This window comes from Neolamprologus multifasciatus, chromosome 20 (genome assembly GCF_963576455.1).
Source record: "Neolamprologus multifasciatus chromosome 20, fNeoMul1.2, whole genome shotgun sequence".
Classification (NCBI taxonomy): Eukaryota; Metazoa; Chordata; class Actinopteri; order Cichliformes; family Cichlidae; genus Neolamprologus; species Neolamprologus multifasciatus.
Window position 1 is genome coordinate 23854375 of NC_140458.1, and position 24674 is coordinate 23879048.

Genomic DNA, 24674 nt, shown 5'->3' on the forward strand with positions numbered 1-24674 from the left:
CACCATGTTGACATTGTGCATCTCACGCTGATCATCATTCGCTTTGTAAATGGATGATTTATTCATTGTGAATAATTACATAATGCGCATGGACTTCTTCAGAAGGTGACTATTTTTACAATCTGCGACAAGGCTGGGCATGAACACAACAGTACAGAAGACAGATGATGTCAGTAGTGCTGTGTCTCCTAGAACAAACATTAAACCTCACCTACTGTATTAGATCGTCAGTACTCTTCCTCCATATTAGGCTACAAATGCAGAAATACAGCCCGAATGCCGGCCGTGGCTGGAATAACAGAAATCCCTTGGCAAACACAAACATTCACAAAGACACAGGCTGCTATGCACACATATGTTCTTTAATGACAACACAGAATAATAACGTCATTATTCTGAGGAAACGTAGAGGAGAACATGCTTGTGCAAGGAAACAAAGGCTGGCACAGTACACACACACACACACACACACACACACACACACACACACACACACACACAGAGTTTGGGAACACCAGTGTCTGTCACCCTCCTCTCCTGGGTTATAAATAGCAAATGGCACTCTATTCCAACATTTACCTACACAGACGTCTTTGTTTCTACAGGGTAAACCACACTCCCTCTTCTAGATTAACCCAGTGATGTCACCTGCAGTTTCTAGTTAGTTGTCAAAAATAAATAAATAAAAAAAACACTACAAAGATTTCCATGAAATGCTGGCGCACACACACACACACACACACACACACACACACACACACACACACACACACACACACACACACACACACACACACACACACAAAAGCAAAAATACAAAAAGGACACACACATAAAACAGCTTTCTCTTATTAATTTCAAGAGTTTGGAAAAATCCTCATTACTGCCAAATGTTGCTAAACTTGTCTTTATGAAGAACTTACAAAACATGAAATCACTTGGCAGTAGAGCTCAATTATCTCAGAAGAGTACAATGTAAAAATGTTTTTTATAAACTTGTTACTCCCTGATGTGTAATCTGTGTACCAAGCTATAACTTTATTTGACACTGTTGATATCCGACAAACCTCTAAGGAACGTCTGTTACATGTTACTCTGTAAAGCATTCAAACTAGACTGACCAGGGGACTGGAATCAGTCGATTTCCAGCATTCTTGGCCCTGACCAGACATTGTCCGGTAAGCCCATGTGAACGGGAGTGCAGGACACGCACACTCACAGCCTCGCGCTGACATGCCGTTAGCGTGGAACCTCCTCACTGTGAATGAAGTAAACGCAACCATCCTAATATCTGGTCTTTGTCCTTTAACAAGATATAAACATTTGCCAGTAATTATTTAAACACAGGACAATCATTTTGTTTTTGTATTTCGGGGGGTTGAAAATCTTGTAATTATACTGGTTTTGGTACAAACTACTACATTTCTAGTATTGTGATGTGCTTACATTGGAGTATAGGACTCAGTAGTCATCATGGTTGAATGCCTCATGAGCACCACATCAGATTTTGGTTAATTATAAACAAACTGTGTTTTTTAAATTTCTTTAAATCTGGGTTCATTTAAAAATCTGTTTTTGTGCATCTATAGGGTTTTTCCTCTCCCCAGATTCCTCAGTGTGTAGTGATACTTCAGGAGTATCACTAGTAAGCGGACACATTATGCTGTTTTTAGAAATGCAGAATAACTAAGAATAACACACTGCCCATGAAGCCAACATGACTTTAAGGCTAGACACCATGTAGTGGTTTAACTTCTGCAGGCACATTTAAATCATCCAAAGTCTCTCTCTCTGGGGCCTCTCCCAGTAATACGAGGCTCTGGTGTTTTTAGTTCCCTTAAAGAATGGCATTATGTTACACTTCATTACATCTGCGTGTTGCACTCAGAAATAACAAATCTTGGCCTTGTGCTTATAATTGCATGTTGATTTTATTTAAAAAGCACAGCTATTTTCTGCAAATAGAGCTGGGAATGCATGTGCTAAAATAACATGCATATCATGCACACATACATTTAAGCAATAGGTCCTTTTTCGAGCATTATTAACATGATACTCATGAAAGCCAAAGAAAGTGGAGAAACTAATTTTGAATTTATTTTAAAACCCCCACTGCATTTGGAACTTGATGGGTTTTATGTATTTATTTGTCCCAAAGTTCCAGAAGAGTACCAAAGAAGTTATGTTTTTGGTAATGTGTGGTAATTGTGTGTGTGCCATCCTTTCTGTGTGTGAACATGACAGTTTGGAAAGAATTCTGGGGTGTAGGGCGGGGTCATCTTAACTATCCATTAAAATATGACTTTCATCCATCAAAGTCTTCAAGGTTGACTTAATGATTTATTTGAGAAAAATGTTTACTGAAAGCCTGATAATTATGATTTTTAATAGCTGACCCCAAAAATATGTTATATCACATGTATATATAAACGATAGTACTGTTTCCTTAACAGTAAATACTGCCCAGAGAGTGAGCTGTGCTTCTTGTTAATGTGTTTTTTTTAGCCTTACACTAAATCTGAGACCAACATTCAGAAAACAACGTGGTCGTGCATCGGCAGACTTTTATTTTTTAGACTTTTATACTAAAACAAAACGGTGCCCACATCTTCCAGTCAAGGGTAACAAAGTAACTACTCTGTGTGTTTAAATGTGCACAGAACTCCAAGACTTCTTGGTGCCAAGATTAAAACTTCAACATACCTAACACTGTAATAGGTTACGTTTTATTTTGAAATTTGGATTTAACGGTGACACACATCTAAGCTCTTTGTGAAACAAAGACAGACAAATTCAACTGAGAGGTTTACATTCAGTGAGTGTGTTTGTGCGAGTGTGAACGTGTGGGAGTGTCAGTGTGTCATTATGAAAATTACCAAGGGTGCAGTACGATACTGCTCGCCTAGTTGCAGAAACCGTTGGGAATGTGCTGAATTATCAGGCAGATTATGTAGATTAGGTGCATGTCCTCAATGAAGACAACATGAAATTCAAATGGGTGCGTCCAGATGTGTGTGACTGATAGAGAGAGACAAGGAGTCCTTCCCACAGCAAGTGATTTTGGGTAATCCCTTACATCTGAGTCCTCCCTTCTTCTATTCTTTTATTCTGTACTAGTGCACAGCTCAGTCTGGACTGGTTTTACAGGTAAGACAAGGAAATGCAAAGGCCTCTCTCTCGTTCTCTCCCTCGCTTGGTATTTTCCTCTCTCCCTTTCTTCCTCAAAACCATCTTGTGGAGTGGAAAATGGGGCGAGAGAGAAAAAGCCGCTGCAATAAAACTGAGGAACACTGGAAAGAAAAAAAAACAACAACCCCAAAACAAAACGAAAAAAGCACAAGCAGACAAGAAAGGTGAGGAGGTCCCCTCTCTTTAACACCGTGTAGATAAGCCGAGTTATTCTCACTCACTGAGAGCTGACAGCCAGAATAGTGCCACAAGTGAGAACCACTAACTACAAAGTCAACAATCAAGAGAGCACACAACCACTTTGTGTCTTGTCACACATCCAAATATAGTTAGAACTCCTTCTCTTTTCTCTCTGCTGCATGCGTGTGTGTCTAAATCACACTACACCTTTTAGAGGCACCAGCTAATTTCAGAAGATAAAAATGTCATCACCGCAAGGTATCTGTAGAGCTGCAGGCACAAAAAAAAAGACTCCAATGCAAATTAGGACCTTTCAGATGAAGGAAAGAATAAGCACAGTTAACAGAGGTTCAACGACATTCAGAGATCAAATCAAATCAAATCTGAAAGAAGGCCGCCTTTTGACTCCGATTTTCGAGTCTTTCTCTTTAAGCCTGAGACGGCATTCATCCATGTTATTACAGTGCTTTTTCAAGCTTATGTAATAGAAGAATCCACCTGTGTTTATAATTCCCTCCCATGAGTCAAATATGGTCGCACACACTCTGAACTCCTGTCAAACCATTGTGCGCTTAGTGTGATGGTATTTGAGGATGTGCGCGTGAATACTTGCTCCATAGAATTCCTGATCCAAGCCTGCAGCATGTCTTTGGAGCACTTTGCCAAGGAAAACAGTTCCAGTTTCATCTAAAGCAAACAAATGCAGGGTCAGACTCATGGGGTTTAAGCCTGGCTCTTCTTAAGTAAGCAGCTTCTTATAATCTGCAAAAACTAAACTAAAATAACACACTGCAGCAATTATCAGAAGCAGGATGAGAAATGGTCAGCTCTTGAAGCCACATGTTGACACAAATAGAAGTGGCTTTATGAAACTTTATGTCACCATTTTCTGATGCAATGTAAATCTGGCAAATGACAGTACTTAGCAGCGTGACTTTTGATCTATACTAGGCTACTACTAGAAATTCCCTCGATGCTAAATTGCACACTCGTGCAACGTATATTCCTGAAATCCTTCTACTTCTCACTTCCTTATTTGCCAAACCAAAAATCTGAACTTTATGCTGGAAGTGCATTTTAAACCTTCCTCTATGTTGCTGACTCAACCAGAACCATCCATCGATAATAGCAGCAGAAAACTGTGTCAAAGGCAGGTTTTACTTCATAGTATTGCGGGCACATGGCAGTTGAAGTAAATGCTAAAAATCGCACGTGTTGATTGATTTCATTCGTTTAAAATTGCCACCCTTCCCTCACAGGAACCGCTGGCACGTGCAAACAACCAGAGCAGTCATCCCAACACCATTTAAGTGTATAAAAGGTGTGTGTGCATAAGTGTGTGTGTAACAAACAGATGGGACTGCAAGTGTGTGGTTATGTCAGTATACGTGTGTGTGTGTGTGTGTGTGTGTGTGTGTGTGTGTGTGTGTGTGTGTGTGTGTGTGTGTGTGTAATAGAAGAAGGTTGATGTATAATGCACTGAGGGTCCAGTTTCCCAAGTCCTCAACGAGTTTCCATAAACATCCAGTGCTGCTGTGTGTGAGATCAGCAAGAGCTCACACTCACACACACTGCTGTAAACTGTGCTGCCGCTGTTAAAAAAAAGTTTAGTAGTAACTGTCGAAGCACAGTAGTGCAGTATCAAAGAAAAGTGAGACACACGGCTGAGAATCAAACAATGCAAGAAGCTCTTTAACTTTCTGCACCGCTCTCTTTAATACACAAGCTGGGCTGATGGAGGTCAGTCAGCACACTCTCAGACGCACACATCACAGCAGGGTTCTAGTGCGCGGTATCCAGTGAATTTTGTACAAGTTTTCCCTCACCATACTCTCACGAGATATTAAAAAAAAACAAAAAAAAACTGTCGCATGCACAAGTACACACATGGAAGTAACAATAAAGAAGTCAGTGGCACATACCCGTGTTTGTCTTGTAAATATCCGGCAATGTGAAAACCCCAGTAGCACTTCTGCCTCAGCCAACTCACAGCAGGATCTATAATTAGACAGAGAGCTCCACTCCCCTCCAGTCATCTTTTACTGTCGGCCACATCCTCTTTTTTTTTTTTTTTCTTTAACTCCTCTTTCTTTTCTCCCTCCCTCTCTCTGCCTCTATTTGGCGAATCTCTCTAACACCAGACTGTTGATTTCATCATTTTGCTCACACTCCCTCACTCACCTGGAGCAAAACAGTCCTAAGAATATCATAATTAGTATAATAAGTATAACAAATAAAATCTGAACTACATAAATTAAGTGATAACTCATATCTGTAGTAACACTAAAGGAAGCGTTCTAAATCCTCACGAGCGCACACCTCTTTACAACTAAAAGCATATTTCAGCCCCACACACACTACACATTTTCCGCATCACACTCTTGACACAGCAGTGACCATTAGTGTCTTGCCACCAGGGGATCTTTGAAGTCCATCCCATAAACAACATGGATTGCAACCATGGTAACGGGGGCGGTCATGTCAGCAGGAAGTCGAGTCTATAAAAACACAACAATGAGAGAACCAGGGTGGCTTCCTGTTTAAGAGCTCAGTTTAGACTCCCATTTCCTCCCCTCTCCTCCTCCCCCTGCTGTTGTTGTGACGCTGACGCTGCCACAGTGCCCTTGAGCCTTACAGCTGGAAAGTTTCTCATTAGAATAACACTGCTTTCTCTGAAGGCCTCTTTGTCGGACACAATCGGCCAATCGGTTCAAATCGCCATTTCTGTTCATGAAGAGCCGAGAGCCTGACATCCATTAACGACTCAGATTAATGACTAACACTGGCCTTGAAGGCAACACACTAATGTAATGAACACACACATTATAGGCACATGGAAAACTACTAAGTAAGCTATTGACAGCCCAGATAAGTTGTGTTTCATCCATTTCAATTGTTTGTAGTACTAAATAGGCTCAGACACAGCTTAAAGAGTTCAAGAACTTTGCAGTGCTACTTGACCAAGACATTTAGTTTTTCCACTACTCAAGGAATACTTTTTACTTTTTAGGACATTATCTCAGCTATTTTTTAGGAAGCAGGAGTGGTGCAAGAAAGCTTTTCCACTGTTGTCAATACATGTTAACAAAACACATGTTACAGGAATGACTAAAACAAATTTTAAACAGCATATTAGAAAAAATAAATCTCAGCTGTAAGGTTGTAAAGCTTACTGTAACTTTTTTTTGTGGGGGAGAAGTGCCACTATGGGGAAAACTAGTCACAGCAATTTGACATCTTTTTCAATGAATTGTTCAATTCCTTCCTGGTTTCCACAGGTGGAGCTGTTTGTTTTGTCTGTCGGCCATGGCGACACCTGATTACACTGTTAATTTTTTCTTCTTTTCCATTTTTGGAAAGGAAGAAAATAAGAATGATTTGTTCATCTTGACTTTTAGGTTCTTACGAAGCGTCTTACAAGGAAAGATCCAAGTCACTGGGGGAGGGACTCAGAAAACCTATTGCAAATACAGATTTTGTCATTTAGCATTTAGTACAGAGCAACAATAGTAACAGCTAATCAAACAGTAAAAAGCACAAGACATGGGGGTGTATTCACAAAAAAAGAAAAATCCACGAAGTTGCTAAATCAGCCTTGTGCAACACAGGATCTTTATAAATAGTCTGGTACTGACAGTTAGAATCACATGCCCTTTACTCTGGGAACGCTCTGTGTCTCTTTGTTCTCTCTAAGAGTACCAACTCAACTGTGTGCTACATCAAATGGTAACTGCTGCCAGGACATGTTTACATCTCATTATTTAATCTTTTTCAAACCTGAAATAATACATTTATTTTAAAATGAGACACATATTGATACTAGGATACTTTTCAGGGCCATGGGTAGGTTATATTGATCAGCTTTGATATTACTCTGCTCCATAGAGTGCGGTTCAATTTGCAGGGAGTTTGTTGAGGAAAAAGGAAAGAGGAATTCTGATGCACCCCACGGGTTTTCATTCATCCCGATGTGTGTTTTTCTTTGTCATTCCCGCTCTCCTTTTCCACCACTTCTTCTCACTCGCTCATTCCTTCAGCAACTGATCCCCCTTCCTCGCTCACATTTCCTATCTACTATCTCCCTTTCTCCCTCCTTCATCCAGAGGAATCCACAGCTGTCACTCCCATTCAAAACCTCGTCTTCCCAGAGCAGCTGGCCAGACTGTGGTTTGTGTGTGCGTGTGTGCACACGTGCGCGTGTATGGGTGTGGGCCTCCCTGCCTACAACTGTCGCCAAAATATTTCTATATTTATGATCTCGCTCTGCTGGTGCATAGTTGGAGTATCCAAGTGTAAATGCTAGTGTGTGTGTGGCTGTCAACAAGTTTAGGAACTACCCTCTGCTATGTGTATGCAAGTGTGTGTGTCCGTATGCATGTGTTACAGCAAAAATGAGGACGACCCTCTTAAGTGAAAACATTACCAAGTGTTAAGTGAGGACACCAGAGGCACCTAAATCATCCGCAAGACTCTGAAAGATATCTGGCTGCAGGCCTTCATGTGAGAACGACAGGAAAAATCCACACTTGGATTCTTTTCACCCTCCTCCAAAACATTTGCCAAGCTCAATACATAACTACTTTGTAATAAATCAATAAATAATTCATGATTTTCTTCCCGCTTTATACTTTGATTGCAGGTTACCTAAGAATCCTGTTTGCCAGCCCCTGTACAGTTGGCGTGGGATTAAAATGAGATGATAATGGTTCAGTGTGTGAGGTTTGACTTCTATTTATATAAACAAAAACCAGCCTGATGAATAATTTATTGATCGTTCAAAAATGAAGTTTTCATTGCCTCTGTAATCAGCGCGTTTATGCAACATCACAATTTTTATATTTTTTTTTTCCAAAAATAAGATAAGAGCCAGCTGCCACTGAAATAATAAGTCTACAAATAAACTATTCTAGCAGCTTCGACAGGACCAACCACAAGCTAACAACAGTTACAATGACGTTATACAGCTACAGCGTTTACCACTTTCACCATAGCAATATTGTGTTTTAATGTTCGCCAATTAGCCCTAAACCTGACTGAATTTATATATTTCAGTAGCCTAATCTGCCACATGGCATTTTTCTTATACCACACACATGGTAATTCTTTCTTTTACATTCACATAATGATACATCTGGGACAGTCTTTAGAAAAAGGGACTTCGACAAACAGACAGAAAGAGCTCCACCTCCTGAATCACAGTGAAGATGGAAACAGTTTTAAAGTTAAGGACATAACAGAGTCATTACAGAGTATTTCCAAATCTGAGTCAAGGGCAAGGTATTTGAAACAAAAGCCACTGTGTTGCTTTTTATTTTTAATTACACGTTTTTAAAATTTGTCTCATTTCACTTTTTCCATCAGGAGATTTATGAACATCGTGTGAGGAATCTAAGTCATTACATCGTGTTCTCATTCGTCTAAACAGGTGCTTTGGGATTCCACCAGCTCAGCATACCAGCAATACACCCATTTATATAACTCACATACAGGTCACACAGATAGAAAAACTCTGACAGAGTGCATCTCTGTCACTTTGGTTTTTTTTATTATCTTAACCCAGTATTATAATTTCCTTGAAGGTGGAAACAACTCACTCATCTGAATGCCTCCGTCTGTCACAGAGGTGACACCAGGTGTGCTGTTTGACAAATAACAGTTGACACAGACGTGGTTCAGAGAGCCACATTATCTCCGTTTCCTGTATTCCGCTGAATGCCACACACTAGCTCACTGTCACATTAAACGACACCAGATTGTCTGCCATTTTTCCCCATTGCTGTTTTACATACTGTCGGTTAAGATATTACTCCAAACACTCTTCTAGCATGGGGAAAGCGATACTTTTTGTGTTTGCTTTGTTTTGCAACAAACAGAAGAACTGTAACTTGGGAAACGAGTACTATGTCTGACTGAGAAATGTTCTTAAGGCCCAAGTTGGTATTGCAACATGTTAATCATAACACAGGTGAGGAAAGGTTCTCTTTGTGTTGCACGAACTCAGATTCTTTGAGTTTTTGTTTGTATGACATCTGACACCTTCATTGCTCAACACAGGCACTTTGGTTTTTCCTTGTGTCAAACTTTTCAGGAGACCAGAGGTTAAACTATGAAACAAACGAAAAATAAATAAATCCTTATACTCCAAGACTGGGGTAATGTGGAGACTTAAGAAACTGAGTTCCTTCTTTGACAGGAATAGGACCCTTTATTTGCTGAATGGCACTTCTCCAGCTGATGAAATACAGCTGCTCAACTTCCAAAAGCAGCACTGGTTGTGTTGGGCATGTTCCTGTTCCCAGTGTAACATGAGGAAACTATTCACCATCGAAAAAATACGATTACATTTAAAAATTGTGTGCTGAGCCACACAGGAATAACATTTCCTGTAAAATTACAGTAAAGTACCGGCAGCTGCATTTCTAGTCTTTAAGCTGTTATTTTACAGTTTCTCTACTATTAAAAAAAAAGAAGAAGAAAAAAAAAAAGAACACAGCAATATGTGGTACAGAATATAAACTTTACACTACAATAACTGTTTGATTGCCATTATACTGCTGTTTTAGTGTTCCTACATCACACCAACACTGTGCGCAAACTGTTGTGAACTATAAATGGATGACACTCCCTTGCAGCCTGAATGATTACTCAACTGTGGCCAATATTCTTCCCCTCAATGCCATCTGCATTTACAGTACTCAGCTATGACAAGAACAGCAAATTGCTTTTTTTTTTAAAAAAAACATTTTTTTCTGTAATTTCTCACAGAATTTGAGGAATTCATTGTACTAATCTTCACAAACTCTACTTTAGAGATCAATCCAACTTCAGTTCTGTTGCACATCTGTATACATTTTCCTTATCTCCTTCACACTCCTGCTGTCCTTCACATCAAACACATTCTTCACATTTCCCAACAAAAAAAAGCCACTCAACAATAGTTCACTCGACGGGATCTCCCTCTTTATCTTTTATAATACACGTTTCTCTCACACACACACACACACACACACACACACACACACACACACACACACACTAAAAAGTCAGAAGGGGAAAAAAAAACAAAACACAGAATTCACACATTTCTTAAACACAAAGCCAGGTGAGGGAAATAAATAATAATGCCCTAAGTGTCTTGCTCATATCTCTTCTCTCAAATATTTTGTGATACTGTAAGCACGATTAATTATAATAAACTAATATTGCTGGTTGTAAGTGAAAACAGTGAGTCATCAAAATGACAGTGGTGATATGCTGATAGCTTGTGGCTATTGCCATATCTGGGGGGGAAAAAAGCCTGTGGTAGTGAGATTGGTGGCTACAATCTGCAGCAAAGGCCTTTGGCTGATAAGAACAACACAATATATCTGCTTATCTGGCTGAAGCCTCAGCCCGTCTTGCATGGAAGACGTAGTTTGACTTAACTCAGCAAAATCGGACAAAACTTACATCAACATCCAGTTCAGCGTAAACACAAGTTTGATGAGCGTTCCTGAAGGATAAAGAAAAAAGTAGGCAAGGCAGACTCCCAATTTAATTACTTGATGAACGCTGCTGAAATGCTGTGTCAATCGGAGCAACTATTTTATTTTTTTGAACTGTGAGCAGCAGTTAGTTTGGTTTCCCCCTCTACTTGTTTTATAACAGGTTTCAAGATGCAAAGCTTGACTGCGTGACCTGTTCACATGGAGATGTTTTGGAACAGGGATAACATGCTGGAGTGGCTGACTGCCAGAGCACCCAGCTTTGGTGCCTGTTGCAACTGCAAAACATTAATAAACTACAATAAAGTACATGTGTGAAATAGGATTTGGGAAAAAACTGAAAAGAAACAAAATGAGAAGAGAGAGAATCTACAGTATCGCTCTACTCTATCTGCTTCTCTTAAATTTAAATCTCTTCATTTTGTGGGAGTAGTTAACATGTTCCAGGAAATCAGCTTCATGAATATGCACCATCACACTCTGCTGTCTGCACAGATAACAAAGGAAGAAGGCATTAACATTCCTGCACATGCTCTGTACTCTGGTCAGGGATAAACACACAAACGCACATGCGTGTATCTAACAAAGGAAAAAAAAAAAACATTGATTCTGGAAAAACCCAATTCCATTCTCAATCGTACACAAAGATGGAGGCCAAACATTAAGTTGATGATGTTCAAAAAGAGAAATTGTTTGGTAATCAAGGGTTGGTCATATTTTGAAAAGAAAGTCTTTGTTTTGTTTTTCTAATTTTGGAAATTTTCTGGTTTCATTTGATTTCTTTAAATAAACTGAGATGTTTGTTCTGCTCATTGGACAAAAAAAAAAAAAAAAGCTAATACTTGTAGATGATTTTGTACTCATTTTTGTGAGATTGGTAACATGTGACTCCTGCCTCTTTGGCTGTTGGATGGTATGACAGACATAACAGCAGTAACGTCTATGGTGTGCAATATAAAAATGTCACTACATAATGCAGAAACCTATGTTTGGTGCCATCCCATACTTTATGCCACAGAGCAGCTCTGGCTCTCAGCACTTCTTGCAGGACATGTAGCTGCAAACATCACAGCTGAGCAAATGGTGGTATGGAGTCAAGTGGCGTCTTTGCCCTAAGTTGCTAACTAGTTCGGGAAATACATTTCTGGAAAGTCAACAAACAGCAACATCATTGTTTTCCCCTTTCAATGCAATTCCAGCACAACCTCATTTTACCCTTCAATATCGGAATGTTTTATTCTCTAAAAATAGGTATCTGCCTCGGGCCCAAAACTCCTGTACGTGTCGGGTTTTAGTTTACTGGAGATTTCAAACTACAGAGCAACTCTTCTCACCTCTGTTGCAGTACTATTTGTTTTCATCATCCTTTGTGAAAAGGGGTGTCTCACAGAAACTTGTCTTACATATACTGAAACACACACCCAGACAGACACACTGACCACAGATGGGCATTGTATAAACCTGTATCGTGTGGTTCTCCTATTCAATTACAAAGAAATCAGCCTGAAGCTGTAAACGTCACTGAAGATAATCAAGACACACACACACACACACACACACACACACACACACACACACACACACACACACGTGGAGTCACATGTAAAGTCAGGAGTCCGGTCAGATCCTATTACATCCGCACCTACAACAAGCCATCTGATCCGAGGTCAGCATCAGTCGGTGTGAGCTGAATCATGACTTGGTTGAGCTGTTTAGGTCAGACGGTATCATCTGGTTCGGAGAACTTGTGACTGATATGTGGCTTCTACAGTATCAGGAATCAGGCTAACTTATTATCTATGAGCAAGATGATTAGCATTAATGATGGACCTGTATCTGCAAAGAACTTGAATGCTTCAGTTGACATCTAAATTTTTTTTTTTGTTCAGGGCTGTTACATGAATGTTCTTGATTTTTATTTCTACATACAAAGAAAAAAGAAAGAACAAAGACAAGGTCACTGATCTTGAATATTTTAGGATCGGTGACTTAAGTATTAATTGTATAAACAAAAGCAAATTAGCTTGAAATAAATAGTACACAAATAGTAAAATGTGTCCTTTGATTCAAGTTTATTTCAATGAAAGTTCATGTATATAGAACCAAATCATAACAACAGTCACCTCAAGGTGCTTTTTACTGCAAGGTGAAGAGCCTACAGTAGCTGGAGAAAACACCAACAATCAGATGATCCCCTAGAAACAATCACTAGGCAACAGTGGGAAGAAAAAACTCCCTTTTACCAGGAAGAAATCTCCAGCAAAACCCAGCCACTGGTGGTGAGGGAAAGATAAAACAAAAAAAAGAAGAGGATACTAATTAAAGCTAGGACATCTTACTTTCCGTGTATTTGTTTCTCACCAATAGTGGGAAACGGGAACAACCCCAGCTTCCTTAAAGTTTGGAACTCAGAAACAGATTTAGATCCAGGGCTTCTCGTCTGGCACAGTGGCAGTAACTGAGGTGAAAATTGAGTGTTTCGGGATTTTTTTTGTGCGTTTTTTTATACCCTGAATGCCACAGGAATAAATCCTTAGAAGAAAGAATTCCATTGACTTCAGTAAATTTAATCCGAATTACGTGCCTCGGCATGTACACGACTGTGCATGGAAGTGAGAGAGAAATGGGATGGAGAGGTATCAGACTGAGGCTGGAGGCCAATAAGAGACCAGTTACCCAGCAGACCACAGCAAAAAGATTTTAGCTCAAAGGTTAATGCAACGTGAATTGATTTGACACAGTAATAAAATGTTGAGGACACTCTTACCTCAAGCCACAGCGCACACACTTACAGTCTCTCAGTCCCCTTTGCAAGAAAATACTTTAAATATGTGCAGCCTGTCACACAGACACAGAAAAACTCACACACACACTCTAAACTGAAATAAAAAGTAGACAACTGCACCACACACAAACACAGTCCTGTGAGCCCCCCTTGGAGAGTATTATATAACATTACCCCTGACATATCAAGTGATTTCATGCACCTCGAGGCAGGACAATTGAGCCATTTGTTGAGCAGGTCAAAAATAGCCGCCAAACCTCCAACGCCGTCTACTGTTACAACCATTACTACCTCGACTACTGAACAGCTTGTGTCTGCACTCCCATTTGGCTTTAACGGGTATTAGAGTTCAAAATCACCTTAATGTATATGTTGTTCATTAGTACAAAACGTCAGTACGTTTTTGAATTTGCAGCTGCAGAGGATGAATGACCTAATGCTATTTGGGTGCCAAAGCACAAACTGGTAATTCAAGAAGGAGCACAATTAAGCTCTAAATAAACAGTCTAGCATCTGCAACATTACAGTCTTCTAGTGATATATCAACTCAATAAAAGGCTAAACCTGCTGATTAAATGTTTCAATAGGAATCATGTTACTTAGATATACAAATAAGTGAGAGCGATTACCAGCATTAGAGGTAATGATTGATTGATTGTTGCTTATCAACTTTCCTCCAATTGAGTCTTTAATTCAACAGGAACCGGTAACTAAAAGAAACACAGCGCCCAGATCAGCTGACCAATGTGGCTGGAAACCACAACTAGGATATGTGATCTCCACTGCATGACTGTTGGAGTTACTCCATTTAGCGATCCATAGAGTAAAGGCCTGAGAAAATGAGCAGAGTACACATGCAAACTGCAATAAGTCGTATTTTCTATGAAGAAATTTGTAAGGAATTTTTGTTGATTTCACTGACAGCCCTGAAAAAGACAGTTTTTTCACTCCTTATTAGGAAAACAATTATTGAAAAAGAACATTACTATGGTCAATCAAAAAAAAAAAAAAAAAGGAACTATTTTGAAATATCTCTGGTTGAAGGATTAAGAGTTGTGTCTTTTTTCATTTCTAGGGCGTGTAGAGGAAAAGGCTGCTGGAGGAAGAAGTTGAATATGAGGTGAAGGTCTTTTTATTAATAGACATAGCTTTTGAAAGCCATTGTGAAACTTGTGAAACCGAAATCATCATTATACCTGTATGCTTTCACTTCTGGTAACTGCTACAGGAGCCAAGTATTACAAGCTATTCTTTAAGTGAACAGCACTTCTGCGTGTTTTCTGTTTCACGTATGTGGAAAATTAGGGTTCAAGGCTATTACAGACACAGCAGGACAAGTGGGACGTAACCCTGCAGGTCTATTATAGCACTCTGTGTAGTTTAAAGGGCTGTTTGAGCTCCAGAGGCTTTTAAAATGGTGGTTTCACATGTTATGCACATCTGGCGCAGACCGCCGCCACCTTAGATCGCTAACCAATCTCCGACTTCAGACATCTGGCGTAAGGGCAATGCACTCCACAGGCCAAATGATTTAAAGCGAGGTGTGCATGTTTGAGATGGAGAAATTAGAGAGAGGAAGACAAAGGATAGAGAGCCAGTGCCAGTTGCCCTGCGTGGACAACACGCATGTAACCAGACTCTGCAGTTACGGCCATGGCCTCAGTGGGGTTTTTTTTGTTTGTTTGTTTTTTCCAGAGACATGCACGCAGACACACAAAGCCCATAGTGGGTCCTTGGTTAGCATGCAGTCAGCAGAGCCTGGCACAGCGAGAGCCGGCTTTCATTCAGAGAGTCATGCATTGTAATCCTACACAGCGTGATCACACAGGCATGCATCACAGCAGAGAATGCTAATCTAAACTAAAAATGCAGGACTAAAAGTGCCAGCCTGGGTCACTTGTTTCTGATGCTTGGAGCAGCAGATCAAATACTTTTTGAGCTCAGGTTTAAGAACAAAAGCATCAACTACGCTTTTTGTTAAAGAGAGGCACAACAGATGAATACATGACAGGAAGGGTTGCTGAAAATTGTTGAAAATTTGACACAATTACAAAGAAAAGTAACAAGCCTGCACTTATTTTACTGGAAAGATGGTGGCTTCTTGAAATGAGTGCTAAAGGGTTAGCCTAAGTTCACGTCCTGCATCACACTAGTAGTCAGAGCGAACATTTTCATTATCTAACCATGACCACATTGTGAAAGAAACAGTTGCAATCAGCCATAATTAGAAGGAAATATGTTTTGATATCTCCAGATGTTTATGTGAAAAGCTTTTGTGTCAAGAAGAATGACCGTCAGAATCCTAACTGATGACTCTTACACAATCCTGGAAGTGAAAATATAAAAAGTGAAGTGAATCCCTCTACTGTACTATACACTGGTACCAGTGATTTCCTAATATTAATTTGAACACAGAACTAAGTCTTTTGTTTTAGTAGGAAACTAACTAAAACCGGATGCTATTGGACGTTTACTAAACAATAAATAGCTCATGTGGTAAATTTACATTCACACATTTTTGTAGGACTGCGTGACGCATGTTCAATTAAACTTCTGCATGACCTGCAGCAAAACTAACTTCTAAACCCACATGAAAAACACAGCCGAGGAGGCTGCGTCTTTCCAACTAGGCCAGCACCTGTTCTCTACTTTTACTGCAGCTTAGATCATTGTGGAAAAACTGCTGTCACCCAAATTGCATACGCTGTGTGTGTGTGTGTGTGTGTGTATACACATGTTAAAAAGAAAATGATGTAAAGAAAACAAGATGTAGTCATGAGCAGGGACTGCCTGGAGAAGGGCAGCATCTTTTTCCACAAGAGCGTTTCAGCGCTAATGGCTTTTGCCTAACTTTAAGAGGTTCAAGTAAAATATTACCAAAAAAACCAACTACTTATTAAATCAGAGCTGCATTCTGAGCATTTTCAGCAGAGGTTTAAGGTCTAACCTGCCACTGTGGGAAGTACGCTGTCCTGTCTGTCAGTCTTTACGATGTTCCCAGAGGTGCCGATTCCATCTGTGGAGACAAAGACAAAAGTATATCACTGAACTGGAGCTCATATTCACAATATCTAACAACAATGAACAAAACAAAACAACAAAAACAAACAAAAAAACAAAACAAACACAGTTGATAACTGGCAGCTTTCACCTCTGAACCCTTCCTAAAAATGTCACAATAAACAAAGCAGTTTTAATACCAGCCTTAAAGAGAGAGGTGACAACGTTTCTTGCAGGTGTGTATTAATAGATTTCACCACTGCCATGTGCTGGCACTTGGCACAATGTGAGCTGCTCATGTGATGTATCAACCACAGGTCTAGTGCACTATTTTGACCCACATGTGGATAGAAAAGATGAGAAAAGTGTGTGGTGGTCTGGGCTGTACCACGCAAGCACGCTCTCGCTCTCTCTCTCTCACACACACACACACACACGATAATCCCAGTCGTAGAAAAGTACGCGAACAGTGCACCTGCACTTTAAACTGGGTTGCGGAGGTGCTGCTGCTAAACTGTGATGCTGGCCGACATCTGCTCAACCTCACTGGGGCCAAAAGTAAATAATATTTGAATCTTATCTTAAGAAATGACTGATAAGAAACGTAGGTGTACACCTCCGGCAGTTTCAACAAAACACTCATTACTCTGTTTAGGAAGGCAGACATTAGTTACGTGATTTACAGCTTGTCAACGGCACTTTGCTTTAAAGTCACTCTTTCTTGCTTCATAATGACTTGAGCTGTAATGCAAATCATGTTTTAAAACGACTGTTGGAGTTGATGGTGACTTTATGTAACATATGTACAAAAGACTAATGTAATAAATTAAAGCTAGAGAAAAGTACCAATTTTTTTTTTAGTTTTCGTCAAAGATGCGCGCGCGTGACACTTTTTTTCCCCAAGTGCTCGCGAGCAATTAAAAGAGTGCACCTGCGCACGTTGCTTAACGCCATACTGCACCTGCCCGACGAGTCGAAAGCCCGACACAAAACAGCCCGAAATTTAAGAACATTTATCAAACTTTCAGCTGCTCGGACCGTGTCACCACCAGCGCTTGCCTACCTTGTAAACTGGAGCCCGTTTACACCTAACCGCCCCTTCAAAGAGTCCAGTCACACTTGAAGATAATCCAACTTGTATCGGAGTCTGTTTTTGAAGCGTTGAACAAGTAAAAAGAGCCAAAAAGCTGACGGAACGAGATGGAGAGGTCCGCTGGTATTGTCAGTGAAGCCTGTACTGAGGAGCCGAAACAGGAACTTATCGGAGGCAAGTTACAGAGAAGTAAGTCCGGCCCCCTCGAAGCCCTGCTCCCTCCCCTTCGCTCTCCTGCTGACAGAAATAGCAGGCGAGGCGGGCCCCACCAAAAATAGCCTTGACTTCACACAGGACCTTCTTGACTATTGTTTTCCCGCACCGACTCACTCCCTTTGAGTGCACGCTCCGCGTTTGACTGCTCGTAACTTGTATGACATTCTTAACTTTATTTCTTTTTCTTTTTTTATTACTTTTTCTTACAAATGAAATGGGGATTTTGTGTCACATAAAATAATAGCTCCCTCTCTGTGGCTCCATCTGCTGTCAAGAACTTCCAGCAGCAAGCAGAGTGACTCGGCTCTGGGATCTCCAGGGTTCTTTTGTAGGCCCCCAGAAAAAAAACCAAAACAAAATTAGGCTCTATGTGCGAACATTTACTATTTGTCATAAATGCTTAAATGTTTCCAAAACAACAAACTACCCACACAGTGTTATTCATGTCAGGATACGGCAACATGTGACCCTCCAAGATTAGACAGATGTTGGTCAAAATGGAACTTCCATCACTACAGCACTGACTTGCACAGATCTGCTGTGCAATACCTTTCTTAGCGCTCATTTTATTTATAGTACGGTGAATATAAATAGTTGTCCTGCATATTGATTCCTGAGCTTGTACTTACAGTAAATTACATACTGTTGAATAGCGTTACAATACAATGCAATACAACTTTATTTGTATAGCACATTTAAAAGACCAGTGGTACACCAAAGTGCTTTACAATAAAAACAGGAAAATTAAGACAATAAATAAAAGACTATTAACAAGGTACCACATATGTCATCAGGTTAAGGGCACTAATTATACAACAATAAAAGGGAATATAAGAACAAAGTTACTAAGAACAGATATAGCTAAAAGATAAAGTACATAAATAAGAAATTGAACCAAATATAAAAAAGGGACGCTAACTAGATGGAAAAGCTATGTTGAATAAATGATTGAATAAACGGGATTTAAAAGATAAAACGAAGTCTGACGCACGGATAGCGATAGGAAGGTTGTTCCACAGATTCGGAGAAGTCCATGGACTTTGTTGTCTGTCTGTGGTGTAGGTGGGGACAAGAAAATCTCTGATTACAGTCATACACCATTGAGCTAATGTGCAATGAAAACCATTATAGCACCGAACAAATGAGCTTGTTTGGGTGCACATTAAAACTCGAGTCTGTGTGAGTTTCTGCACAAAACCATAAAAGCTGCAAGTATTTTCTCAGGAAACAAAAAATTTTTTGAACCTGGTTTGGTTTCCTTTGTAATTCTGATTTCCTGCCTGCAGTGCTCAGTTATGAAGCTATTTCAGATTTTTTCCTAAATAACTTAAGAAAAAAGACTGTATAAACATTTCTGCATATAATTAGTTATTATATAGACCACTATCACAGTATTATATAGAATCACAAAGGTGAATATTAGAGATATTTCCTAACAAAACTGAACTGTGGGAGCACAGGAAATAACTTTACATTAATCTTTGTAAATTAATCTGCAGTTGGAGCTGAAGCTGAATAACATTCATTGTTGTCCCAAAGAACAGCAGGAAAAACAAAGTAAAGCTGTTTAAAGGAGCCCTCATAAAAAATGTCTCAGATATTTTCTATGTGCCAAATTACCAATGCCATATACTGTAGTCCTGATTCTACAAATACAAATAACTTTACTTGCTCCTGTACGTGAAGAATGTAAATCTGTGTTTAAAACTGTACCCGATTCACTCGTGTGGTGTAGGATTAAAGAGCAAGCAGGAAGTCTGTTATGAAAGAAAATGCAGCCATGTAGAAACATGGACATTTTGTGTAGTATTTATATAGCTTGTTCACGCTAATTGAGTATTAAGTGTGAACAAGCTTCCTATTGTGTTTTCAAGTATGTTGTGCAGAAAGAGAGATCATGGTTGCTGGTGGCTTGACGTGATTAGTCCTGCTATTTATGGGAAAAGACTTTATCCATAATTTCGTGAAGAACTTTGCTTTCAGCCATCATTTGTCAGCTGTTATTGATGAACTTTTAGGTATTACAGGCATAACAGTAAAAATAACTCCACTGTAATCGGTGCACACCTTGCCTTGATACAGCAGATACTGCTAATATCAAAAGAAAACTGGGGTAATTAAGAGCCGTTACGGTTAAAACAGGGATGTGGCAGTAAATAAAGCAGGCCGACGTAATCCTTAACAAAGTTGAGTCATAATAGACTTTTACAGTTGAAACAATTAAAGTCAGGGTAAAACTATCCAATTAGATGCTCTCGATGCCTAGCTATCTTTATTTTCCCTCATAATAACGAAGGACTGAATGTTTGTAATTCTCTCCTGCGGTAATGCAGACTACCTTTTTTTCAGAGATTAAAGACACTAAGTTCTATACAATGTTCAGATGTGCAGATACACATTTGTTCTTGACATTTTCAGACCACCAAGGAAGTAGAGCATCCTGTCAGTTTTCAAGCGCACATACTTGCAGTACAACACGCTGCTGTGGAAGCCTGCGTGACGCAGGAACATTGCCTTGTCAAATCTTATAGCCCAAAGTCTTCCTAGAATCAAGAGGCAGTTTTCTGGTAGAGGCCACTGACAATGAATCGCACACATCCTCGCGTCACAACCACTCCACTGTGGTCTGCATGATTCAGTAAACCTCTCTGGCCCTTTTCTACAATTAATTGCAAATCTGTAATTTCTCCAGAGTAGCACCATAAAAATCAAACCTCTGTTTGTACCTGCAAAACAAACTTCCTCCCAGAACTTCCTGTTAAACATTCACATTCAGAAGATATTTTAAAACATAAACTCATACAGCAAACTGCTAGAAATTAGTTTGAATTATTTATTTATTTATTTTTGTAAAATAAGGCCGCAGGGAATGTCTTCATGCATGGCGGAGGTGCTTGGAGACGCTATCTACTCCCTGTTTTTCTCACTCTTCTTAATTCTGCACCATCTGTAGAGTACCGTTTAAATTTTTTTTTTTGAGTCAGAAACTGACATTTATAATAAGTTTCACAAGCACTTCACAATGTTTTTCCCCACTTTTAACCGTCCTTTTTGTTTCCACAGAGCACGAGCGTGTGCAAGCGTTTTATCCTTTTTTCCGATCTCGGCGTAAGCCAGGTCAACAACTGATGTTTAAGACCAATATTGAAACCAAGAAACAAGCGCTCTGTCTGCTGCTGGTGGTGCCTCATCGTCCGCTCGCTCACCCTCGGGTGGCTCTTTGAACAGGGGGAACCCAGCACTGTTCCCAGAAACCCTCAGTGTGTGGGTGTATCTAACGATATAACGGTGTGTGTGAGAGAGGGTTGTGTCCTGTGTGTTTGTGTTTGCATCGTTTATGCGATTGTGCGCGTTCAGAAAGTGTGTGTGTGTATATGTGGTTAGTCCATTCAATTACACAATCTACCATGCAGTCTGAATCACATCCGGTTTCGAGCTGAAAATAACCAAACCACAGGGTGACAGAAAAGCAGCGCAGCAGGCAACCGCCCACAGGGAGAGAGGAATACATACATATGCATACACACTCTGTCCAGCATTGGTCACTTGGTATTTTTCACAAACAATAATAGGAACTGGCATCTATTTCAGTGTGCTATGCTTTGATTCCTGAGATTTTCAAATCAAAATGATTTTACAACTCATCGCATGTATTAAAGATTTTGTAAGAAATCAAATAATCCATGTTATCTTCTTAAGATACAACAGGGGATAACACAACTATGAAGACAGTGCAGAAAAATGATGCAATGCACATGAGGTTTTTTTTTTTAGAAACATGATCAGTCATCCTTTAAGATGTAAATTAATTTGAAATGACACAGAAAAGTTTGACGTACGGCTCTTTTTTTTTGTCAGTTTAGTATATGGGGCAGGATGTGGTCAAATGTGTGCTACAAAGTTGCCTCCCACCTGCAGGGATGTGCTACTGCTAAAGCAACAACATTTGACACAAGAAGTGATTCTTCACAAAAACAATAAAAAAAATAAAGAATGTGCAAAACTAAACTGGAGTCCTCACAAAATTAAATTCAACTGATTAAATTCATTTAGGATGCTTTAAATGTCATCTACTTTACAGGTAAAGTGGATGTCTGTTTGTGTGTATGTGTGCGTTGGGTAACTTGGGGGAGCCTTTGCTGTGAGAATCTGTGTCTGATACTTGATCTACCATGTGCAGACAGTGTGTCGTTAAAAAACAGCACATGCTCTGGTATAAACACAAATGAGTCTGTTTTGCGTAAGAGGGAATGGTATGACCCTTATTTCCACTAATTATGAGAGACAGCAGTCTCAGTAAACTGGTTTAACATAGTTAAAGTCCGAGCTTACAGATACTATCAGTAAAATGGAATTAGTGGAGGCTTAAGAGAAAATGAATAAAGGAGTGAATGTTGAAGGGAAGGGATTAAAAAGTTAAAGGAAAGTCAGGAAGAGGATAAGAGGACCTGAGCAGAGTGGTTTAGGAGATAAGCGAGGGGAAAAAAATAAGACAGATAGGATGAGAGAAACGGAGAGAGCGACAGAGAGAGGCTGGGAGCACTGTAATAATGTTTGGCCTTGGTCTGCCAGCGGGGTCCTTCCCCTTATGAAGCCAACAGGAATGTGAGGAATGCTGCAGGAGAAGAGGGAAGGAGCTGAGGGAGAGAAAACAGAAGAGGATGATGGGAATGAAGAAAAGCCAAGGAGGAGGAAGCAAAGAAAGGTATCCAGATGAAGACAGAAAGAGGGAGATGGGAAGATGCAGAAGAGGGAGGGTAATAAGAGGAGGAGGAGGAGGGGCAGACGGGGAGGAAAAGATGTATTATCTTTAGTGGGGCTGTGTAAACACAAGAACAAAGAGGATAAAAATAATAAGGCTGGAAAATATTTGGTTGGAAAAGCACTGGGATTTTATTTTTGTGAATATTGCGGACGTAGATGTATGCACACAGCCATGTGTTTGTGTGCGTTTACATATTTTCATTTCGGAATTCTCTTTGCAATTGCTAATAGTAATTTAAGTGGCTAAAATTATATGGGTGTAACATACTGAAAATGCTTCCCCCCCACCATGTTTGAGTCTGCCTTAGTCTGGTGATCATCAGTTTCTAATCATGATATAAAGACAGAAACCTTCAGACGTGCTTTTTAAAGTTCCACCAAACTGAGCACACGGAAGAATTGCATTTCTTCACAAATTTAAGCTCAGTACCTGCATTCTGAGTTATGCCAGAAACTGCCAATACCCCACCCACACCCACACAAAAAAAATGCATTAACCACACATTCAAAGCATAAAACAAGAAGCTTTTATAAAAGGTCAATGTATATGTAAGTAATGATTTGAAAACTCAGACATCAAACTGCTCCAATTGTCCAGATGTCCTAATTTTAGAGGGATGAGATGTTCTAAAAATCAGCAGTCCCCAACCTTTGTTGCGCCACAGACCGGTTTATGTCCGATTATATTTTCACGGACCGGCCTTTAAGGTGTCGTGGATAAATAAACAAAATAAAACCAATACCGGTACCAAAAAAAAGAAGATTTATTCATAACACACAGAAAAAACCCAGGGAAACCGAGTTAATGATAAAAATGCTAAAAAAAAATGCTAAAAACCAATAAAAACCCTGAAAACCATACATTTCACACCTGAGCCTCAACTCTCGCAGCCCGATATCTGGGCCAGATATATGGCCCGGGTCCATGGGCCACGGGACCACAGTGGTTGGGGACCGCTGCTTAATATGGTCTTCTCAGGCAAACAGAAGCCCCACCCACCTACTATTTAAGCTTGTGAGGGGCAACCAATCAGAGAAAAGATGCTTAAAGTAGTTGTTTTCAAGACAGATGATAAACTGAGACCCATTCATGACACTTAAGGATTATTTTGAACTCTAAACCATATAAAGCTATTTTGGTAAAGTACAAGAGTAAAAATATGGATGTGGAAATTAGAACAATGAGCTTTCACTGTTTCTTCATTTCGCTCATGTATTAAAACACGGACATGTACGTTGATTTACGATGTTATTCTTTTTATGTTCATTGTATCACTGTATATAGGTATATAAGGTGGCAAAAATGGCTGTGCATAAATACTAAATAACTAAATAATTGATTTATATATTTATTGTTCTTCTTTCAAGCTACATATTCATTGGCAATCAGGGTACAGGCATTATTAGCGCCACTTTTCCACACTTATTTACAGATATGCATGACAATACAATTCTCTGACCCCAAAGTTTCACTGTACTAAAAGTACTTTATCAACATGAGTTTAGAAACAGAGTACACGTAATGTACACAATATACGTATAATGTAGATCTAATGTTTTAAGCCACCATTCACATAATATATATATATGTGAATGTCAAATTAATATATCATTTGAAAAGATCAAATGATATAAATTATAAAATTAATTTTAAAAAGCTATTTAGATGTTGACAGTGCTGGTAACCTGGGCAATGTATATAATAAGTTTAATCCAGATTGATTACTTGTCTAGGAGGAGTTAAGGAGGAGCAGACACAAATGTTGCAGTCGTCATAATGGGTCAGCCTAGCCCAACATACTGTACATACCTGCACACAAAGGCAGTATGACTAGACTAAAACAAAAAAGGACACAATGTTAAAAAGCAAAACCTATAAAAAAATGTCAGCAGATGTGAAAGAAACCACAGACTCAGCCGACTTAATGCACCGAGTAAGACTGTTCCACATTTTAGGAGCTAC

At 39.6% G+C, this 24674-nt stretch overlaps 1 protein-coding gene across 2 annotated transcripts in view; it reads right to left on the minus strand.

Annotated features, from left to right (window-relative positions):
• The window catches only part of hdac7a (histone deacetylase 7a), a 57193-nt gene that overhangs the window by 22358 nt on the left and 10161 nt on the right, over positions 1-24674 (minus strand). Inside the window, exons 1-2 of one of the 2 annotated variants that reach the window (XM_085145289.1) lie at positions 17702-18597; positions 16586-16654 (exon numbers count right to left, since the gene is read on the minus strand). Coding sequence is in view for 1 of the 2 variants with exons in the window: in XM_085145288.1 (XP_085001414.1) it covers positions 16586-16654 (69 nt within the window). In the remaining variant the exon portion in view is untranslated. Of the gene's footprint in view, positions 1-16585; positions 16655-17701; positions 18598-24674 lie in introns of those variants that run through there. The other variant, XM_085145288.1, reaches the window with a different exon arrangement.